We start from the raw sequence: 19,115 nt of genomic DNA, 5'->3' as shown, positions 1-19,115 counted from the left end.
TTATATCAGAAAGAATGAATGGATAAATAAATGAAGGAAGACTGCACCCTTAATCCCATGAGCCATATAATAAGTTCATGTCTTACATTACAAGAGGAAAGTGTCAATGGGGTGGTGAAAACTTACACTACAACTAGAAAAGCAGAACAGAATCAGGACTTTACCATCATTACCTTGTACAATCTATGTCATCATCCTCTTTATATAAAAAGATGAACAGGGCTTCCCTGGTGGCGCAGTGGTTAAGAATCCACCTGCCAGGGCCTCCCTGGTGGCGCAGTGGTTAAGAGTCCGCCTGCCGATGCAGGGGATACGGGTTCGTGCCCCGGTCTGGGAGGATCCCATATGCCGCGGAGCGGCTGGGCCCGTGAGCCATGGCCGCTGGGCCTGCGCATCCGGAGCCTGTGCTCCGCAACGGGAGAGGCCACAACAGTGAGAGGCCCGCATACCGCAAAAAAAGCAAAAAAAAAAAAAGAATCCACCTGCCAATGCAGGGGACACGGGTTCGAGCCCTGGTCTGGGAGGGTCCCACATGCCGCAGAGCAACTAAGCCCGTGTGCCACAACTACTGAGCTTGTACTCTAGAGTCTACAAGCCGCAACTACAGAAGCCCGTACACCTAGAGCCTGTGCTCCACAACAAGAGAAGCCACTGCAATGGGAAGCCCGCACACTGCAACGAAGAGTAGCCCCTGCTCGCTGCAACTAGAGAAAGCCTGCGCGCAGCAACGAAGACCCAACACAGCCAAAAATAAAAATAAAATAAAATAAATAAATTTATTTTAAAAAAAAGATGAACAAACATTATTGGAGGAAACTAAAATCTCAATGGCAATAGTTGCCTGTGAGTAAATGAGGAGAAATGGATGTCTCCAAAATGGTTGCACTATGAAATAGCCTTTGTAAATTGGTTAATGAGAGAAGCAGGAAGCAAGAGTGCAGACAATTACAGAGTCGTGACAACTGAAAAATACACTGATTGAGAAGAGACAAAAACATGTTTTTCATAGTTTTTGAAGAGGTAGGGAGACACTTTTTCAAATGTTTATAACACATTTATTCTCCTCATAGGTCCCATGTGACAAAGTTTGGATTAGACATTACAAATGGCTTCCAATGGACTACTTGCCAGACTTTGTCATGGGAACCATCTGACGAGCAGAACAAAGTGCAAGTGCATAAGCAACTTCCAATGAGAACCTCTGTATGGGCTTGGCCCAGGTATCTTGAAACCCTGGGAAGACCTAAATATAAACAAGTAAGTTTGCAGTGTGGACTGATTTGTGGTGGTACCAAGGTTGATGCTGATCTTGACAGGTGGACTTTTTCCAGGAACTGACCAAGATGTTAATGGTAGGTATAGGCATTAAATGACCTAAAAATAGGACATTACACTTATTTTGCAGACCTTTGATGATATACAAGCATGGAACCATTGGCCTGCCCTGAGGAGCTATCTGTCTCCCCTTGTGGCAGAAACTGCTACGAGCTCAGCACACAGCTAGACTAAACTTCCTAGCCTCTCTTGAAGTTGGGCAGAGCCATGTGCCAGAGTTCTGGCTAATAGGATGTGTATGGAAGTGATGGGTGCCAGTTCCAGGTCTGGTGCATGAAAAGCCTCCTGTGCAATACATGGCAGGCTCTTTCCCCACCCACTGGCTGAATGGAGAGGATTCTGAAAACCGAGAGGAAGCTAGAGCATGCCTTGGAAGAAGACCGTGAAATACTGCATAGCGTTGACCTCTACATTCCATACATCCCCACCCCTCCCAATCTATATTGTACTATGACAAGAACGATATATTTTTATTGGGCCAAACCATTATATTGAAGTCATTTGTTATAACAATTAGCCTATCTTGACTAACACAACCCTATTTCCCAACTTTTTTCTTGGTCACAAGTAGGAAGAGAGACTAGGGTGAATTTCGGGAGTCTCAGTCCACAGCTACAGAGGATCAAGACAAAAGAAGGTATCAGAGACAAAGCTCAGCATCAGGGAATATCACATTTAGTGGGATTCTGGAGTTACTTTTAAAGCTTAGACATTCTCACAGAGTTGAAGCCATGCATGTGAGCCTCTGCTTATCTAACTAGTCCCTTCTGGACGTTTTCAAACTCTTGGGAGAACAGTGAATAACCATTTCCCGACCATAGTTAACATATGAACCCCCAATATAGTCTGTTTGATTTTATATGCTTAAGGTCTAGTCAGATAATACCACATTTAAAACCTGTTTTACTTTTGCTTTTTGCTAAACATGGTAATTAAGAAGAAGAAGAAAAAATCAATTAGTAAGTAACTGTGTTTGAAGGTATATTTTTTATGTGATTATGCAAGGTTTGGTTGAGCCCAATACTAATGGACAATTATGGGGGAGCCAACCAAGCACTGTGGCAAAAAATGAGGTCTTTTGGTGCTTGCCTGAAGATGTTATTGGGAAACTTTTGTTTACTTATCAGACTTTGGAAATTAAATCCTTCTTCATGTAGCGTCGGGTCTTAAGGACAATAAATAAAGATGTGCTGATTGAAAACATTTTAAAAAACAACTTGTTATAGCTCTTAAAATAACAAGGGATAAATTCAGCTTAAAACGGGATATTCCAAAGTCATTTGGCCTGCTCAACAGAAACACCAAGCTTAAAAGCTGGATTCTATAGTTCATCTTTGTGCAGATGCTCTACCACGTGAAACGTAGCAGGGGCCTGGGACAAGAGTCCTAGAAAATGCTAGATAGCGTCTACCTGTAAATCTGATCCCATTATAGGAAAGAGGCAATTGATCTCCCTATCCTGGGAGTGCAGAGAGAGAGGGATGAACTGGGAGAGAGTTAGGGCCCAGGGAGATGAAGAAGTAAGAGATTTAGGAGAAAGTCTCATTTTTTTTAAGAGTCCCTTAGGGCTGAGATGAAAGAGTCGGTCTTGGGATAGTACTTTTCTTTTCAAGAAATATATTCTACTGCCCTGTTTTCAAGGGGTGCAAACTAAGCTATGATGATCCTCATCTCTTCCTGAAACTTCATCTTTTGTCCATCTTCCCAAGGCGCTCCATTCCTTTGTCTTTCCACCTAAAATCCCTGGCTACAGTTAGATAGCCATGAGCAGACCTGGCACTTCTTGAAACTCATCACCAGAGCTATGTCAAAATCATGTAGGAATCCAGCAGACAAACAGGTGGGCTTAAGGAAATGTTGCTAAGGTATGGTTAGGCAACTGGGTATCCCCCTCAAGACAGGATCTGTTGATTAACACAAAGGATGTGCGACCTCCTTGTATATCCCCTAATCAGAGCCCTCAGGACTTGGCAGGAGTTCTTAAGGGATCTGTGTGGCCATGTAGAACTATGTTATATGAGTGCTTCCCAGCCTCTTTTCTCAATGATCTCATTTTTTCCCCCAAAGCTATATGCTTTGAAAGATTTTTAACTACTAAATAAATCACATTCATAAAGAAAATATATTAACTATTTATTAGGTACCAGGAATTGTATTAATGAGTGCTTTACATAGATCATCTAAAATCCTCAAGGAGTCTGAAAAATGAAAATGAATAGCCCCATTTTACAGATGAGTACACTGAGGTTCAGAGATGTTACATAAATAGCTCAAGTCTTATTGCTAGAAACTCAGTTTTTTTTTTGGCCATACTGCATGGCTTGTGGGATCTCAGTTCCCTGACCAGGGACTGAACCTGGGCCATGACAGTGAAAGCCTGGAATCCTAACCACTAGTCTACCAGGGAACTCCCTAGAGACTAAACTCTGATTGGCCTTACCTCCATTCCCACATTCTTTCCAACAGACTTTCTCTACCCTATAGACAATACACACAACCAACCAGAACTTCTTACTGTGAAGATACAGTCTTTATAATGAATTAGTGTGGCATAATCTCCCCCCATCTTCCAGCCCCCTGCTTCCCCCAAGAATAAAGAAGCTTTGCATTACTTAGTCAATCTGTTCAGGTTGTATTGTGAATAAATATACAATGTCTTTAGACTTCCCTGGTGGTCCAGTGGTTAAGAATCCACCTTCCAGTGCAGGGGATGTGGGTTTGATCCCTGGTGAGGGAACTAAGATCCCACATGCTGCGGGGCAACTAAGCCCACAGGCCACAATTACTGAGCCCTCACGCTCTGGAGCCCATGGGCCACAACTAAAGAGCCCACACACCACAATGAAGACCCAGCATAGCGAAAAATAAATAAATCTTTAAAAAAGGTATATATATATGTATATATATATATGTCTTCTAGGCTTTTTTGAAGTATTGAACATGGTTCAAGTAATTTCATTACTATCCTTATAGAACTCTGAGATCCCAGAAAACCAGAATGGAAACTGGAGTTGGCAGTTCAAAACAAATGGAAATTGAACAGAGGGAGTTCAGAACACAGAACCAGGCACAGACCTCCTCTTCTGGGATTCTCCCACCCCTTTGATTCTATTGAGTATTCAGTGACATACCACTGGCTGGTGTGAAGCAGGGGATCCTTCGGGAACACAAAATTTGGTGGGAACGGGGGAGTCATTAAAGTATGTCAATCTAGAATGAGTGGCAAAAGAAGGGAGGAAAAAAGAAGAATGAGTGAAGAGGGAGAGGGACATGGAGAGAGGCAGAAGGAGGAAGAGGAAGGAAGAGAAAAGAAGGAGAGAAGGGAGGATAAAGAGGAGGGAAAAAAAGAAGAGAAAAGGAAAAGAATGGATGACCGTTTACATTGTCTTTTCTTGTAGCTACTGGTGAGGTCTTCATCACCAAATATAGTAACCCCCAATGGAGGTAATAGGCAAGTGTTGCTAGGTCCACCGGCAGTGCTATTGTGGAAGAACTATTTCCTCAAAGGGACCTTTACCACCTCCCCTACCCAACTGGTAACTTGGAAGCCAGAATCTTTGAAAATTACAGTATAAATGGAGAAAAAGGATATTACTAATTCCAGTAGTAAAATGAAAACTATTAGTCCAGTATCCTAAGGTTAAGTTCTGTCCTGCTATGCAGAAAATTCACAACAACTCCCTTGTCTTTGTGATAGCCGAAAAACAAAATAACAAAAACAAACATGAAAAACAAACAAGCAATAATAACAAAAAAAACCCTCTGGGTATCCAGAAATACAGGGCAACCTTGAGCAAAGTTTAACTGACTTGGGTACTTAATTGCTGTAAAATGAGAGTGTTTATTTGGAGATTTAAAAAATAACTCATTTTCCTTAGAAACCCAAATTCTTATTTTTAATAATGAAATCCTTTAACCTAGTTGCTTATATTTTCAATGGATTATTTAGTTTATGGTAGCTAAAAGATAAGAGTTAAACATCAACTAAAGAGAATAAATGCATACTTTTTCCTCACTCTAGAATTTAAACAGTACTCAAGAAACATCTAAAGATCCATCTATTCTGCATCCAAAGAAAATGCTCTTCCTTAATTTTTTACTCTAGAGTTTAAAGTGGGTTTTTTTTTTTTTTTTTTTTTTTTTGCGTGGGGCGGGGAAGAATAGAAGGTGAAGGGAGAGTTATTTTAAAATGCCATAAAAGAGTCTTCCATATTTGAACTCCCAAAATGTTCTGACTGCCTTTAAGAAGTGTTAGCAAAAAGATCTGTTTATTCATAGTTAAATTCTGGCTAATGACCAGTTTCAGAGTACCTTCTTCTGGGCCCAGTCTCTGCTAGACTTCATATTCCAGAACGTTCTGCCCTGATTGACCACCCTCAGAGATAAACATGAACTCCAGCATCTACTCCATAAAGAGGACAAAGCCTCAGTCTTAATCCTCTTATCCTTTACACAGGATAAATGCTGTCTCCTGGGTGCCAGGCAACAACTCAGAGCCCCTTTATCTGAACATTCAAAGTAGGGATAATCATTTTAAAACAGTGCAAGTAGTCAAGTTCCCATTTTAAAAAACCCATTTTTAAATAGGCTGTCATCACCTTCAGCCAGTGATCAGTATTAACTTCATTAGTAGTGAGACAACCAGACATCACGTAGGACTTAATACGAGGCAGTGGGAAGTATACAGCGTTACCGTATGAAGAATTCTTACCAAAATGTTTAACCTGATTCCTATCAAGCCTTGATCTAACTTTGAGCTTACAAGAAATACAGAGGACAGAAGAACAAGTTTAACAACACCATGAGAAAACAGACAGATCCCGCAGGTGGGACATTCTGCAGAACAATTAGCCCAGAATCATCAAAAAGTCAATGTCAATGGTTGGGGGGAGGTGGTGGAATGAACTGGGAGATTGGGATTGACATATATACACTAATATGTACAAAATAGATAACTAATAAGAACCTGCTGTATAAAAAAAATAAATAAAATTCAAAAATCCAAAAAAAAAAACACCAAGATTACTTAGAGATAATGGAGATAAATCCAAAATACAGTCAGCTAAAAGAGTTGAAAATGGATGCCTCTGCGAAAGTGGAAATGGGGGAAAAGGTAGTGGACTGCCTTCTGTTTTCACAGAAAACCTTATAATACTTGTTATTTCTTTAAACCATGCATATGTATAACTTTTGTTTTTAAAAGAATATAAGTTTCCTGATGGCAGGGACCATGAGAGTCTTGTTCTATTAAAATCCCCAGTGCTCCACCTGAAGTAGGTGTTCAGAAAGTATTTGTTATTCAAGTAACTGAAGTCACTGTTCTTGAAGCTCTGAATGGCTCCTGGTAAGGCACAGCATTAAGATCACAATACTTGTGATGCCTGCAGGGACTGCAGGCAGGGTCTGGCCCCTGCAAACTCCTCTCCCTGACTCTTCCTCTAGTACCAGGTGCTCACATGCACATTGTTCCTTCCTGCCTCAGGAAATTTGCACATGCTGTTCCTTCTACCTAAAAAAGCTCTTCACTACCATCACCTAGTTCTCTCCATAAATCGGTTAGACTTCAGCTCAGATGTCAATTCCTCCAGGGGATCCTCCCTGTCTTGTCTTCCTCTCTTCACCAGCCTGATGGGGCCATGGTAGGCCTATCCCAGGATCCCCAAAGACCTTGTAGGTTATGTTAAGGCATTTATTCTTCTAACTAGAAGAGAATAGGGAGCCACCAAAGTGTTGCCAGCCAGGAAAGATAAGATCAAATATGCTGGTAGGTCTGGGGCTCAGAGAATTATGAACAGCAGCAAGCAGCTTACCTGGGACACAGATGACCCTTGCTCAACCAACAGTGGCCTCATCCTACCTCCCCAGGGTACCTCCAATAATTCCCTATGGTAGTGTTTTCCAGAATGGGGCATGACTATCACTGGGGGCTCTAGGGATAATTTTAGTGGCATATAACCAAATATTTTTCAAAGATTAACATATTTATTTCAATGGGGATTCAAAAATAAAACTTGCATTCTAACCCCCCCCCAAAAAGAAGTCAATGTCATGAAAATAAAATGCATGTGGGTATGGTGTGAGGAGACAGGTCTAGATTAGGAGCCTTAAGAAACATAACAACCAAATAAAATATGTTTGAATTAACCATCTTTAAAAGTCATTTGGGAGGAGGGGGAAATGGAGAGTTATTCTTAAAGGGTATAGAGTTTGTTTAGCGTAACGAAAAAGTTCTGGAAATGGTGGTGGTGATTACACAATATTGTGAATAGACAATGCCACTGAATTGGACACTTAAAATGGAAAATTTTACAATATGCATATTTTACCACATATTTTTTAAAAAGACATTTTGGGAACAAGTAGGGAATATTTGAATGTGGGTGGATATTACATGCTATTGAGAAATTATAAGAATCATGTGAAGTGTGCGAATGGAATTGTGTTTACCTGATAAAGATGTGTTTATTATTTAGAGATAAATGTTGAAATATTTAGGGGGGAAACATATATGTTTCTATAACTTGCTTTAAATTACTTCAGCAAAAAAAGAAGAAGAAAAAGGAAAAATGGAGAATATATGGAAAAATTTTAGCAATTGTTTGATCTAGATGGTAGATATTGGATGTTCATTATACTATTCTGATTCCTTCTATGTACTAGAATTTTGCAAAGGAGAAGGGAATCATGAACAAATCACCTTTCTATAAGACACCACAAACGATGACTGGAGATCTGAATTGGAAATGTAAGTTACTCTAAGGTGATGCTCTCTGGAAGGCCAGACTTCCCAGGGTAAGGAGGTGGGTGGCACAGGAAGAGTGTTGGTGGTCAGAGTCACATAACCCTAATAGAGGTGTTACATATGAAAAGAAGCTGACGAGAAAGTTCAAAAGGATGAAGAAAAAGTTTCAACCCAAAACGGGAGGGCAGGAAGTCTGCACAGAGAATCATTGCTCTCAGCTCTAACTGGCTTTCCTGTTACCCCTGTGTCCTTCCTTGGGGTTTGGGCTGCTTAATTGCACTGAAAGGTCAAACTGTTGCAGTTATGGAAGCTAAACAGAGAGGAAAAGGATTGTTTTCACCAAAGACACTGCAGGTCATTTCCCTTCTACAAAACTATGCACCATAAAGCAAGCCACTAGGTTGTATCTCTTCTATACAGTTTTTTTGTTTGTTTGTTTGTTTGTTTGTTTTTCGGTACGCGGGCCTCTCACTGTTGTGGCCTCTCCCCGTTGTGGAGCACAGGCTCCGGACGCGCAGGCTCAGCGGCCATGGCTCACGGGCCCAGCTGCTCCGCGGCATGTGGGATCTTCCCAGACCGGGGCACGAGCCCATGTCCCCTGCATTGGCAGGCGGACTCTCAACCACTGTGCCACCAGGGAAGCCCTCATTTTAGTTTTGATTTGTATTTCCCTGACAGCTAATGATGTTGAGCACCTGTTCATGTGCTTATTGACTGGCCTTTTGTATATCTTCCTTGAAGGAATGTTTATTCAAATTCTTTGTCCATTTTATTTTTTAGGGTATCAAATGTGATTGGCTTTAATTGTTTTTATAAGCAATTTAGGGTCTTAGGGTATATCCATTTTGGGAGGAAACCAGGTTGCTTTTGTAGGGCATGCCTGGTGTGGTCCTAAGATTGGTTTACATAGCTTTATTTACTTATTTGTTTTTTAAAATTTTTACTGGAGTGTAGTTGATTTTCAATGTTGTGTTAGTTTCAGGGGTGTGTGTGTGTGTGTGTGTGTGCGTGTGTGTGTGTGTGTATCTCCATTCTTTTCCAGATTCATTTCCCATATAGGTTATTACAGAATATTGAGTAGAGTTCTCTGTGCTATACAGTAGGTCCTTGTTAGTTATCTATTTTGTATGTAGTAGTGTGTATATGTTAATCCCAATCTCCTAATTTATCACTTCCCCCATGTTCCTCTTTTGGTAACTGTAAGTTTGATTTCAAGATCTGTGGGTCTGTTTCTGTTTTGTAAAAAAGTTCATTTATATCATTTTTTATTAGATTCCACATATAAGTGATATCATATGATATTTGTCTTTCTGTCTGACTTACTTCACTTAGTATGATAATCTCTAGGTCCATCCATGTTGCTGCAAATGGCATTATTTCGTTCTTTTTTATGGCTAATTCCATTGTATATATATGCCACATCTTTATCCATTCATCTGTCGATGGACATTTAGGTTGCTTCCATGTCTTGGCTATTGTAAACAGCGCTGCAGTGAACACTGGGGTGCATGTATCTTTTTGAATTATAGTTTTCTCTGGATATATGCCCAGGAGTGGGATTGCTGGATCATATGGTAGTCCTGTATTTAGTTTTTTAAGGAACCTCCATACTGTTCTCCATAATGGTTATACCAATTTACATTCCCACCAACAGTATAGGAGGGTTCCCTGTCCATTTTAAAATTGGGTTATTTATCTTATTATTGAGTTGTAAGTGTTCTTTCTATATTTCTAGACATAATCTATTTTTTCTTTCATTACCTATGCCTTTGGTATCATATCCAAGGGATCACTGCCAAATCCAATGCTGTAAAGCTCTGTCCTGTTTTCTTCTAAGTGTATAGTCACTTTTATATGTTGCTGGATTCAGTTTGCTAGTATAATGCTGACAATTTTTATTCATAAGCGATATTGTTCTGTACGTTTCCTGTGATGTCTGGCTTTGGAATCAGGGTAACAGCAGCCTCAAAGAATGAGTTGGAAGTGTTACTTCCTCTTCTATTTTTTGGAAGAGTTTGTGAAAATTTTGTATTATTTCTTTAAATTTTGGTAAAATTCAACAGCGACCTCATCTGGGCCTGACCTCTTCTTTGTGGGAAGTCTTAAATTCCTAACTCAATCAATTTATTTGTTACAGGTTTATTATGATTTTCTGTTCTTCTTGCATAGTTTATGTAGTTTTTTTTTTAATTAATTTATTTATTTTTGGCTGCATTGGGTCTTTGCTGCTGGCACAGGCTTTTCTCTAGTTGCGTGGAGCGGGGGCTACTCTTCGTTGCAGTGCACGGGCTTCTCATTGCGGTGGCTTCTCTTGTTGAGGAGCACAGGCTTTAGGCACGTGGGCTTCAGTAGTTGTGGCTCATGGGCTCCAGAGCACAGGCTCAGTAGTTGTGGCACATGGGCTTAGTTGCTCCGTGGCATGTGGAATCTTCCTGGAGCAGGGCTCGAACACGTGTCCCCTATATTGGCAGGTGGATTCTTAACCACTGTGCCACCAGGGAAGTCTGTAGTTTCTGTCTTTCAAAGAATTGGTCCATTTTATCCAAGTTATCTAATTTATTGGCATACAGTTGTTGATAGTATTCACTTTTTTATCCTTTTTATTTTTGTGGAGTTGGTAGCAGTGTCCTCTTTTATTTCTGATTTTAGTAATTTGAATCTTCTCTCTTTTGTTTCTTGGTCAGTCTAGCTAAAGGTTTGTCATTTTGTAGATATTTTCAAAGAACCAGCTTTTGGTTTTGTTCATTTTCTCTATTGTTTTTCCTATCCTTTGTTCCATTAATTTCCACTCTAATCTATTTCCTTCCATCTGCTTGATTTGGGTTTAGTGTGCTCTTCTTTTTCTAGTTTCTGAAAATGGAAGAATAGGTTATTTTTTTTTTTCCTTTTTGCGTTATGTGGGCCTCTCACTGTTGTGGCCTCCCCCGTTGCGGAGCACAGGCTCCGGACGCGCAGGCCCAGCGGCCATGGCTCACGGGCCCAGCCGCTCTGCGGCACATGGGATCCTCCCAGACCGGGGCACGAACCCGTATCCCCTGCATCGGCAGGCGGACTCTCAACCACTGCGCCACCAGGGAGGCCCCAAGAATAGGTTATTGATTTGAGATCTTTTTCTTTTTTTTTTCCTTCAATATAGGCATCTACAGCTATAAATTTCTTTCTAGGTACTGCTTTGGTACATTCCATAAGTTTTGGTATGTTTTGCTTCCATTTTCATTCATCTCAAAGTATGTTCTAATTTCCTTTGTAATTTCTTTTTTGACCTATTGGTTATTTAGGAGTGAATTGTTTAATATCCATTTATTTGTGAATTTACCAAATTTCCTTGTCTTACTGATTCTAATTTATTTCCATTGTGGTCAGAAGTCATGTTTTGTATAACTTCAAATCTTTTAAATTTATTAGGGCTTGTCTTATAATCTAGAATATAATCTATCCTGGAGAATAGTCCATATTCATCTGAGAAGAATGTGTATTTTGCTGTTGGTGGTTGGAGCATTTTATAGATGTCTGTTAGGTCTAACTGGTTTATAGTTTTGTTACAAACCGAATAATACACTGTCATAATTATTCATTAATATAATCTTATGTCATTTTTTAAGGTTGAGAAAAGAAAGGAAAGCAAGTTATATTTAGAGTTTTTTATATCACCTTCTTATTTACCAATTATGGTTCTCTTCGTTTTTTTCCTGCAGATTTGAGATACCATCTTGTAACTCATTTCTTATTCCACTACAGCTTTGTTCCCACCCACCTCCATTGTGCTGTCATTATCAAATATGTTCTTTTATACAACTGCTTTCTAGATCATTTAAGAGAAAAAAGGGAGAAAATATATATTGATATACTGTCTTTTCTAATTACATAATTATATTTACTAGTGCTCTTTGGTTTTTTGTGTGGATTTGAGTCAGCTTGAAGAGCTTTCTTGTTTCTTGTAACTCTAGCTAGCAGTGAATTCTCTCAGATTTTGTTTATCTGGGATTGTCTCTGTTTCACTTTCATTTTTGAGAAATAGTTTACTGGATAAAAGATTCCTATTTGACAAGGATTTTCCCCTCAGCATTTTGAATATGGCATCTCACTGCTTTCTAGCCTCCATTGTTTCTGGTGAGAAGTCAGTTATTAGTCTTATTTGGGTTCCCTTGTTTGTGATGTGTTGGGTTTTTTTCTTGCTGTTTTCTAGATATTCACTTTCAACATTTTTACTATGATGTGTCTGAATGTGGACCTCTTTGTGTTTATTCTACTTGGGATTAGTTGAGCTTCTTGGATGTGTAGATTAATGTTTTTCATCAAATTTCAGAAGTTTTCAGCCATTATTTCTTTAAATATTTTTCTGCTCCTCTCTTTCTCTTTCTCCTTCTGGTACTCCCATTGTGCATGTGTTGATGTGCTTAATGATTCTCACATTCCTCTGAAGTTCTGTTCATATTTCTTCATCCTCTTTTCTCTCTGTTTTTGAGATCAAATAATATCTATCTATCTATCATCTATCTATCTATCTTCAAGTTTGCTGATTCTTTCTTCTACCAGTTCAAATATACTGCTGAGCCCCTCTAGTGAATTTTTTTTTCTATTATCACAGTTTTCAAGTTCAGGATATCCATTAGGTTCTTTTAAAAACAATAATAATTTCCATCTCTTTATTGATTATCTTATGAGAGATTGTTACCCTACCTTCTTTTGATTCTTTAAGCATGGTTTTCTTCAGTTCTTTCAATATATTTATGATAGCTGCTTTGAAGTCTCTGTCTGCTAAGTTGGATATCTGGGCCCTCTCACAGGGAGTTTCTGTTGACGGCTTTTTTCCTCCTTTATGGGTCACATCATACTTTCCTGTTTCTTTACATGTCTCATAATTTTTTTTGTTGAAAACTGGACATTTTAGATAATATACTGTAGCAGGTCTGGATACTGATCCCCTCATTTTTCTGAACTGTTCAGAATTTGGGTTCTGAACCAAGTATGATATGAAGACTAAATTGGAGGTGAATTTGAGGTAAAGGTACTGATAGATCACCCCTGACCAGATGAAAACTTCATAGAGAATCTCTGAGAACCATCTCCCTTATGTACTCCAAGCACAGAATACCAGCAGATACTGATAAAAATAAACCACTAAACCAGGTATCAGGAAACAAGGGTACTAAATCTTAGCTCTCTTCTTGGATTTCTAGGTGACACAGAGTAAGCCAGTCAACCTCTTCTGAGCTCCAGTTCCCTGGAATAGCATATTGTGTTCAAATATTTGTCTCACCGCTGGTCCCCAAATAGGGCATGTAGTTTAGATTGTATTTATGGTGGAGTGATTTTCACTAAATCTTCCCTATTCTTTTTCCATCCTGCTATTTCTTGTGACTGACATCATGCATCTGGGAAGTATCTGCCTGGGCTTTGAGAGTTATTGCTGCTTTGGATTTGTGAACTGCAGATTGAGTCTTGTCTAATAAGCATCATGTTCTAAACACCTTGAACTTGTTGGATGAAGAAAGGAAATCACAAAGTTTATCCCTACCCTCACTAAATGTTTTAATTTGTGAAAGAAAAGGCAGTAGGGAACTTGGAATTTCTGGCTCTGATCTTTTGGTCCCAGTCTACTGTTCCAAGCCAGAATCATGTCTCATCCTCCCCAGGCACTATTATTTTTGGTCACTTAAAATGAAGTTGTTCCTAGACAATTCATCTTCCAGTTATCTTTGGAACAAAGTTTGCCTCCAGTAAGATCTTTACAAGGGCCTGTGGCCCTGACTTACTTTTTACTGACTTCTTAATAAGCCTGCCACAAGCCATTTGAATACCTTGGAGATCAAGATTAGTAAGTCCCATCAGTCATTAAGGTGGTTAAAATCGGTCTCCCTCCAGAGATTAGGTTTAACAAGCTCACCCACAGGGCGAGGACTCTTTGGCCAAAAAACCCCAGATCTAAATTGAAAACAACTGACCAAACCAAGATCGAGCTAGTTTTCTTACTTGCGGCAGCCAAACTATTGTCCTGACTGGTAGGCAGAGTTTTCACAGCACAATAAAGTTGTTAAAAAACATTTGGGGCCCAATAGGGAATCATTGCTTAATGGTTATAGAGTTTTTGTTTTGGATGATGATAAAATTTTGGAAAGAGATAGTGGTAATGGTTACACAAGATTATGTATATACTTAATGCCACCGAATTGTACATTTAAAAATGGTCAAAATAGGGCTTCCCTGGTGGCGCAGTGGTTGAGAGTCCGCCTGCTGATGCAGGCGACACGGGTTCGTGCCCCGGTCCGGGAGGATCCCACATGCCGCAGAGCGGCTAGGCCCGTGAGCCATGGCTGCTGAGCCTGCGCGTCCGGAGCCTGTGCTCTGCAACGGGAGAGGCCACAACAGTGAGAGGCCCGCATACCGCAAAAAAAAAAAGGGGTCAAAATAGCCAATTTCATGTTATGTATATTCTACCACACACACACACATACACACACACACACACACACACACACACACACACACACACACACACACCCCTTGGGGCCCCACTACTGCTGGCTCTCTGTCCAGAATGTTTCTCAAATTGTTTAATAATAACATCTAATCTGAGGCTTTGCCAGCACCTGAGGTTCCTGAAGAGCTCCAAAGATTCCTGAGTATTACTGCCAACAGCATGGCGAACAGAAAAACAATTAACTTCCCATATCTCTGCCTGTTTCCCCAGAAACTTGGAAATAATCTGTAGCTACTTAGAGTCCAGGGGTGCAGAAAGGCTTAAGAAGGGTGTATGTACATTTGGAGTTAGTCTGAGTTGGCATCCACTTCTGTGTATCCTCATTAAGTGGTACCTGAAATAACTAGCAGGATCATTAAGTGGCTTACCCTAATCCTTCTAAATTGTTAGACTTAATCTAGAATTATGATGATGTAACCCCAGCTAACTGCCAATAGTTTTGAACATCCTTTTCTGATTGACTATGTCTTTTTCCTGTTTATCTGTCAGGCCACTGCAGCCTTGTGACCCAAGGCTCTGGAATGGATGAGCCTTCCTACTCACTCCCTCCTGCACACACCGCGTCTCCATGGAAACAGCTTGTCAGGCCCTGTTTGGCTGCAGGTTCTGAAGACCTCTCATCTGCAGCCCCAGTCCTGCACAGATTCAGCCTTAATAAGCCAGGCTTCTAAGGAGGAACTAGTACTAGGAGGCCCATCCTCTCTAGCTGGTGGGGTCTGGAATTGTCCTTAAGTCTCCTTTGGGGTATACCTGGGGAGTCCTGAATGCCACTGAGTTGCTCTGACCTTCCAACATTGATATTCAGGTCAATGGCAGGCTTTCCATCCTGGGTTTCTGCTTCAACCTGAACTCATCATCTCCTTCCAGCAAGCCTTCTGCTCCCATCATCTCTCCCCACCCACCAAAGGTGAAAGTCATTGTGAGCTCTACAGGCCCCACCTGTGGCTAATCACCAAGGTCGGTAACTACTTTGGTATCACTCAACCTCATCTTTCTTGCATCCCTATTGCCTCTGCTATAGTTCAGGCCCACATTATTTTCTTCTTCAATTACTGCAAGATCCTCCAACCTGGTCCTCCTACTTCTATACTTGCTTTCCTTACATCCAATCTCCATATTACAACCAGTGAGAAAACTTCCTAAAAAAACAGATCTGACACGTCCTTCTCCCACAGAAAGTCAGTGGTTCCCATTGCCCTCAGGATAGAACTCAGACCCTCTTACATACATACAAGATTACATCTTTAATCTGACCCCTGCTCACCTCTCCAGGATCATCTCTTGCCCCTTCCCCTGCATCTTCTGATCTTGGCCACACCAAACCACTTACCTTCTCCAATGAACCACCTGTTCTCTCTTGCCTCTGTGACTTTGCACTGTTGCCTCCTTCACCTGGAGTGTACATTCTCCATGCCCCCCCTCCATAAACCTTTCACATTCTTGGGGAAGCTTTTCCAACTGTCAAATCTAAGTGCCTCTTCTATGTTCTTTTAGAGCTCCTATGTTTACTCCCTTTCTGCTGAACTGTCAACTCCCTGAGGGCAAGGAATATGCCAACCTCTAGTTCAGTGCCTAATATATTCACTCAAATGTCTGTTGTATATGTGAAAGAATAAAGACTAAGCCTCTGGAATAAAAATGCCACCACATACTAATTACAAGTATCCTTTTCCAGAGTCTTCTGTTGTCGGGCATCATTCATCCATCAGATCGGATCAGGCATTTGCTACACTGCCAGGACACTGCGACTTGGACTGCTGGCCACTGTCCTTGGGGGTACATCTACAAATGGGTCAGTTGCCCCAGTTCACTCTGGCTAGTTCTGGTTGCCTCTTTTTTGTTAGTCACTGGGGAGGTCCCTGCCGGCCTCGTGGCTGAACCCTTGTGGCTTCAGTCAGCAGCTGGAGAGCCATTCCTAAGAGCTGAGATAGTGACTCAGCCCTTCTCTCATTACTGAGGGAAGATTCCTTTCTCACTGGTTACGCAATGTCACCCAGGCTATGTTTTCATTAGTGGAGTCCAAAATTTGGAATCATGGTAAGAGGAGAAAATGGCAGTTAATCTCAGGAATAGATAAGATCTGTCATGTTTCTGCAGGAGAGATTTTCTTTTCTTCTCTTTTTGTTTTTGGTGGGTCATGGGTGGGTGAAGGAAGTGGTAAGGAACCTGTGTTCATATATAAAGAAATAAATCAAAGGAGGAGTTGGATGTATACGATGCTTTTGCTCGGAGAGTTCAATGAATTATCTGGGAAAGAATCCAGAAAAAGAGAGACTTCTCATCAGAGGTAGGTGCCCACCCATGTATGTAAAAGAGCATTTAGCCCTCAGCCCTGTTCCATTCATTTTTTCCTAAATCAACACATCTCTCATCTCCCAGAAATGAGAAACCAGTCAACTTTTTGCTGTGGACCTGGATGAAATGAAAAAAAACAATGGATTTTGCTTCAGACTGGGTTCCCTTGCTTGCAGTGTAAGGCTTACACAGAAGAGTAAGGACGCTAGGAAGAGGAAGTAGCAAAGCAAAGGCACAATCTCACCTTCTCCCCTGCAGTAAGAAAGTAAAAGATCCATTAGATGAGAAAATGTATGTGAAAGCACTTAGCACAGTGCTTGGTGGATGGATGGGATTCAATAATATTGACTCTGATTTATCTATGCTCAGTGTAGAGACTCATAAGGCAGATTTTGTGTAGGAAGAATATAGGGGGAACCAGTGGGAGTGAGGGAGTGTGCTCTAACTGGATGATAGTTAAAATTTTGCTGTTAGAGTTTCTTTCCTTTGACTGTATCAAAAGACAAACACCAACTAGAGACAAAAGACATTGTCTTCAGACATTTCTATTTCTATTTTACTATTAATGGTTCATTATATTCTTTCTCTCTTGCCTGTCTTTTTTTTTTTTTTTCAGGCAGTAATGGAGAGAACTTAAAGGCATTAAACATCATAAATGAGGGTGGAAATACACGTTTTCTGTTTCTTTAAGCTAGATAAAAACCTAACCGTCTGAATTGGAATACTATCACTCATAACTTCTACTATATAAATAAATAATTTTAACAAGTATAACGTCCTAGTAGACATGAGACAGTTAATGTAGAGACCAAGGAGCAACTGGGTCATTTGCCTCAGTACTGAGGTAGTTTCTTAATTGGACGTGTTATGAGTGGTAGAAGATCTCGTCTGTTGACAACTTAGAAAGTTGCAGTTGAGGAGGCAAAAGGAAAACAGAAATCATAAGCACTTTTACACATTTGAAGTTGTTAATAGGCAGCTTCTAACTCTATGTATGTTCGTATTACTAAAACCTAGAACAGCACTCAGAGTACTTGTAAGTGCTCAACAGCTGTTTGTTTAACCAAAACGAAACTAAAAGCAAAACAAAATGAAACAAACAAAACTGGTACTTGTTAACATCAGTCAGCTATGTCCCACTCTAGGTTCATAATACTATCAGATTAATAAAAGCTCTGAAACCAAAGTAACCATGTCCTGTGATTGTATAGCATCATCCCACATGTATTTCCTTTTCATACTCAACAGTTCTATACTCAACATATACTCAGTATGTAGTCTTTATTGCCTCCATTTACAGGTAAAGGAACCATTTCATAACAGGTAAAGGGGCTTGCTCAGATAAGCAAGAAAATTAATGTTAACCTAGAGTCTAAGATTCTTAACTCCAAAATGAATAGACAAAATTAAAAGACAAAAAAATCCTTTATTAGGGGCAAAGAGATCCTCCTTAATATTTTAATAAAGAGCTATCACAACTCAATCATTAAAAGACAAAGACCCTAATAGAAAAATTGGCAAAGTATACAAACTAACAAATTATAAAATGAGATCTCTGTAGTAATCAAAGAAATACTTTATTGTTAATCAGGCTCTGCTTAAACTGTGAGTTTAGAAATCGCTGGTAAAATGGCCTAGACTAGATTTCAGAATAAAGGTTAAAGATAAATGGGCCTTGGGGCTTCCCTGGTGGCTCAGTGGTTAAGAACCTGCCTGCCAACGCAGGGGACATGGGTTCGAGCCCTGGTCCGGGAAGATCCCACATGCTGCAGAGCAACTAAGCCAGTGCACTACAACTACTGAGCCTGCACTCTAGAGCCCGCGAGCCACAACTACTGAAGCCCGCATGCCCAGAGTCCATGCTCCGCAACAAGAAGCCTGTGCACTGCAACAAAGGGTAGCCCCCGCTCACCACAACTAGAGAAAGCCTGTGTGCACAGCAACGGAGACTCAATGCAGCCAAAAATAAATAAATAAAATAAATAAATTTATAATAAATAAATAAATGAGCCTTGGACGTCCCTGGTGGTGTAGTGGTTAAGAATCCGCCTGCCAATGCAGGGGACATGGGTTCGAGCCCTGGTCCGGGAAGATCCCACATGCTGCACAGCCGCTAAGCCCATGCACCACAACTACTGAGCCTGAGCTCTAGAGCCCACAAGCCACAACTGCTGAGCCCGCGTGCTACAACTACTGAAGCCCGTGCTCCTAGAGCCCATGTTCCACAACAAGAGAAGCCACCACGATGAAAAGCCCATGCAC

The 19,115-nt window shown here is 40.5% G+C and overlaps 1 protein-coding gene across 2 annotated transcripts in view; it reads left to right on the top strand.

Annotated features, from left to right (window-relative positions):
- Positions 1-16,178, top strand: part of LOC132496457 (uncharacterized) — a 51,886-nt gene extending 35,708 nt beyond the window's left edge. For both annotated transcript variants that reach the window (XM_060108843.1, XM_060108842.1), the window contains 4 exons: positions 1,071-1,257; positions 7,996-8,080; positions 15,048-15,161; positions 15,364-16,178. In XM_060108843.1, coding sequence (XP_059964826.1) covers positions 1,192-1,257; positions 7,996-8,080; positions 15,048-15,161; positions 15,364-15,701 — 603 coding nt within the window. In that variant the 5' untranslated portion in view covers positions 1,071-1,191 and the 3' untranslated portion in view covers positions 15,702-16,178. The remainder of the gene's footprint in view (positions 1-1,070; positions 1,258-7,995; positions 8,081-15,047; positions 15,162-15,363) is intronic.
- Positions 16,179-19,115: the final 2,937 nt, after the last annotated feature.

The sequence above is a fragment of the Mesoplodon densirostris genome, chromosome 9 (genome assembly GCF_025265405.1).
Source record: "Mesoplodon densirostris isolate mMesDen1 chromosome 9, mMesDen1 primary haplotype, whole genome shotgun sequence".
Taxonomy (NCBI): Eukaryota; Metazoa; Chordata; class Mammalia; order Artiodactyla; family Ziphiidae; genus Mesoplodon; species Mesoplodon densirostris.
The sequence above is the reverse complement of the archived record's forward strand: the minus strand, read 5'-3'. Positions and strand labels throughout refer to the sequence as shown.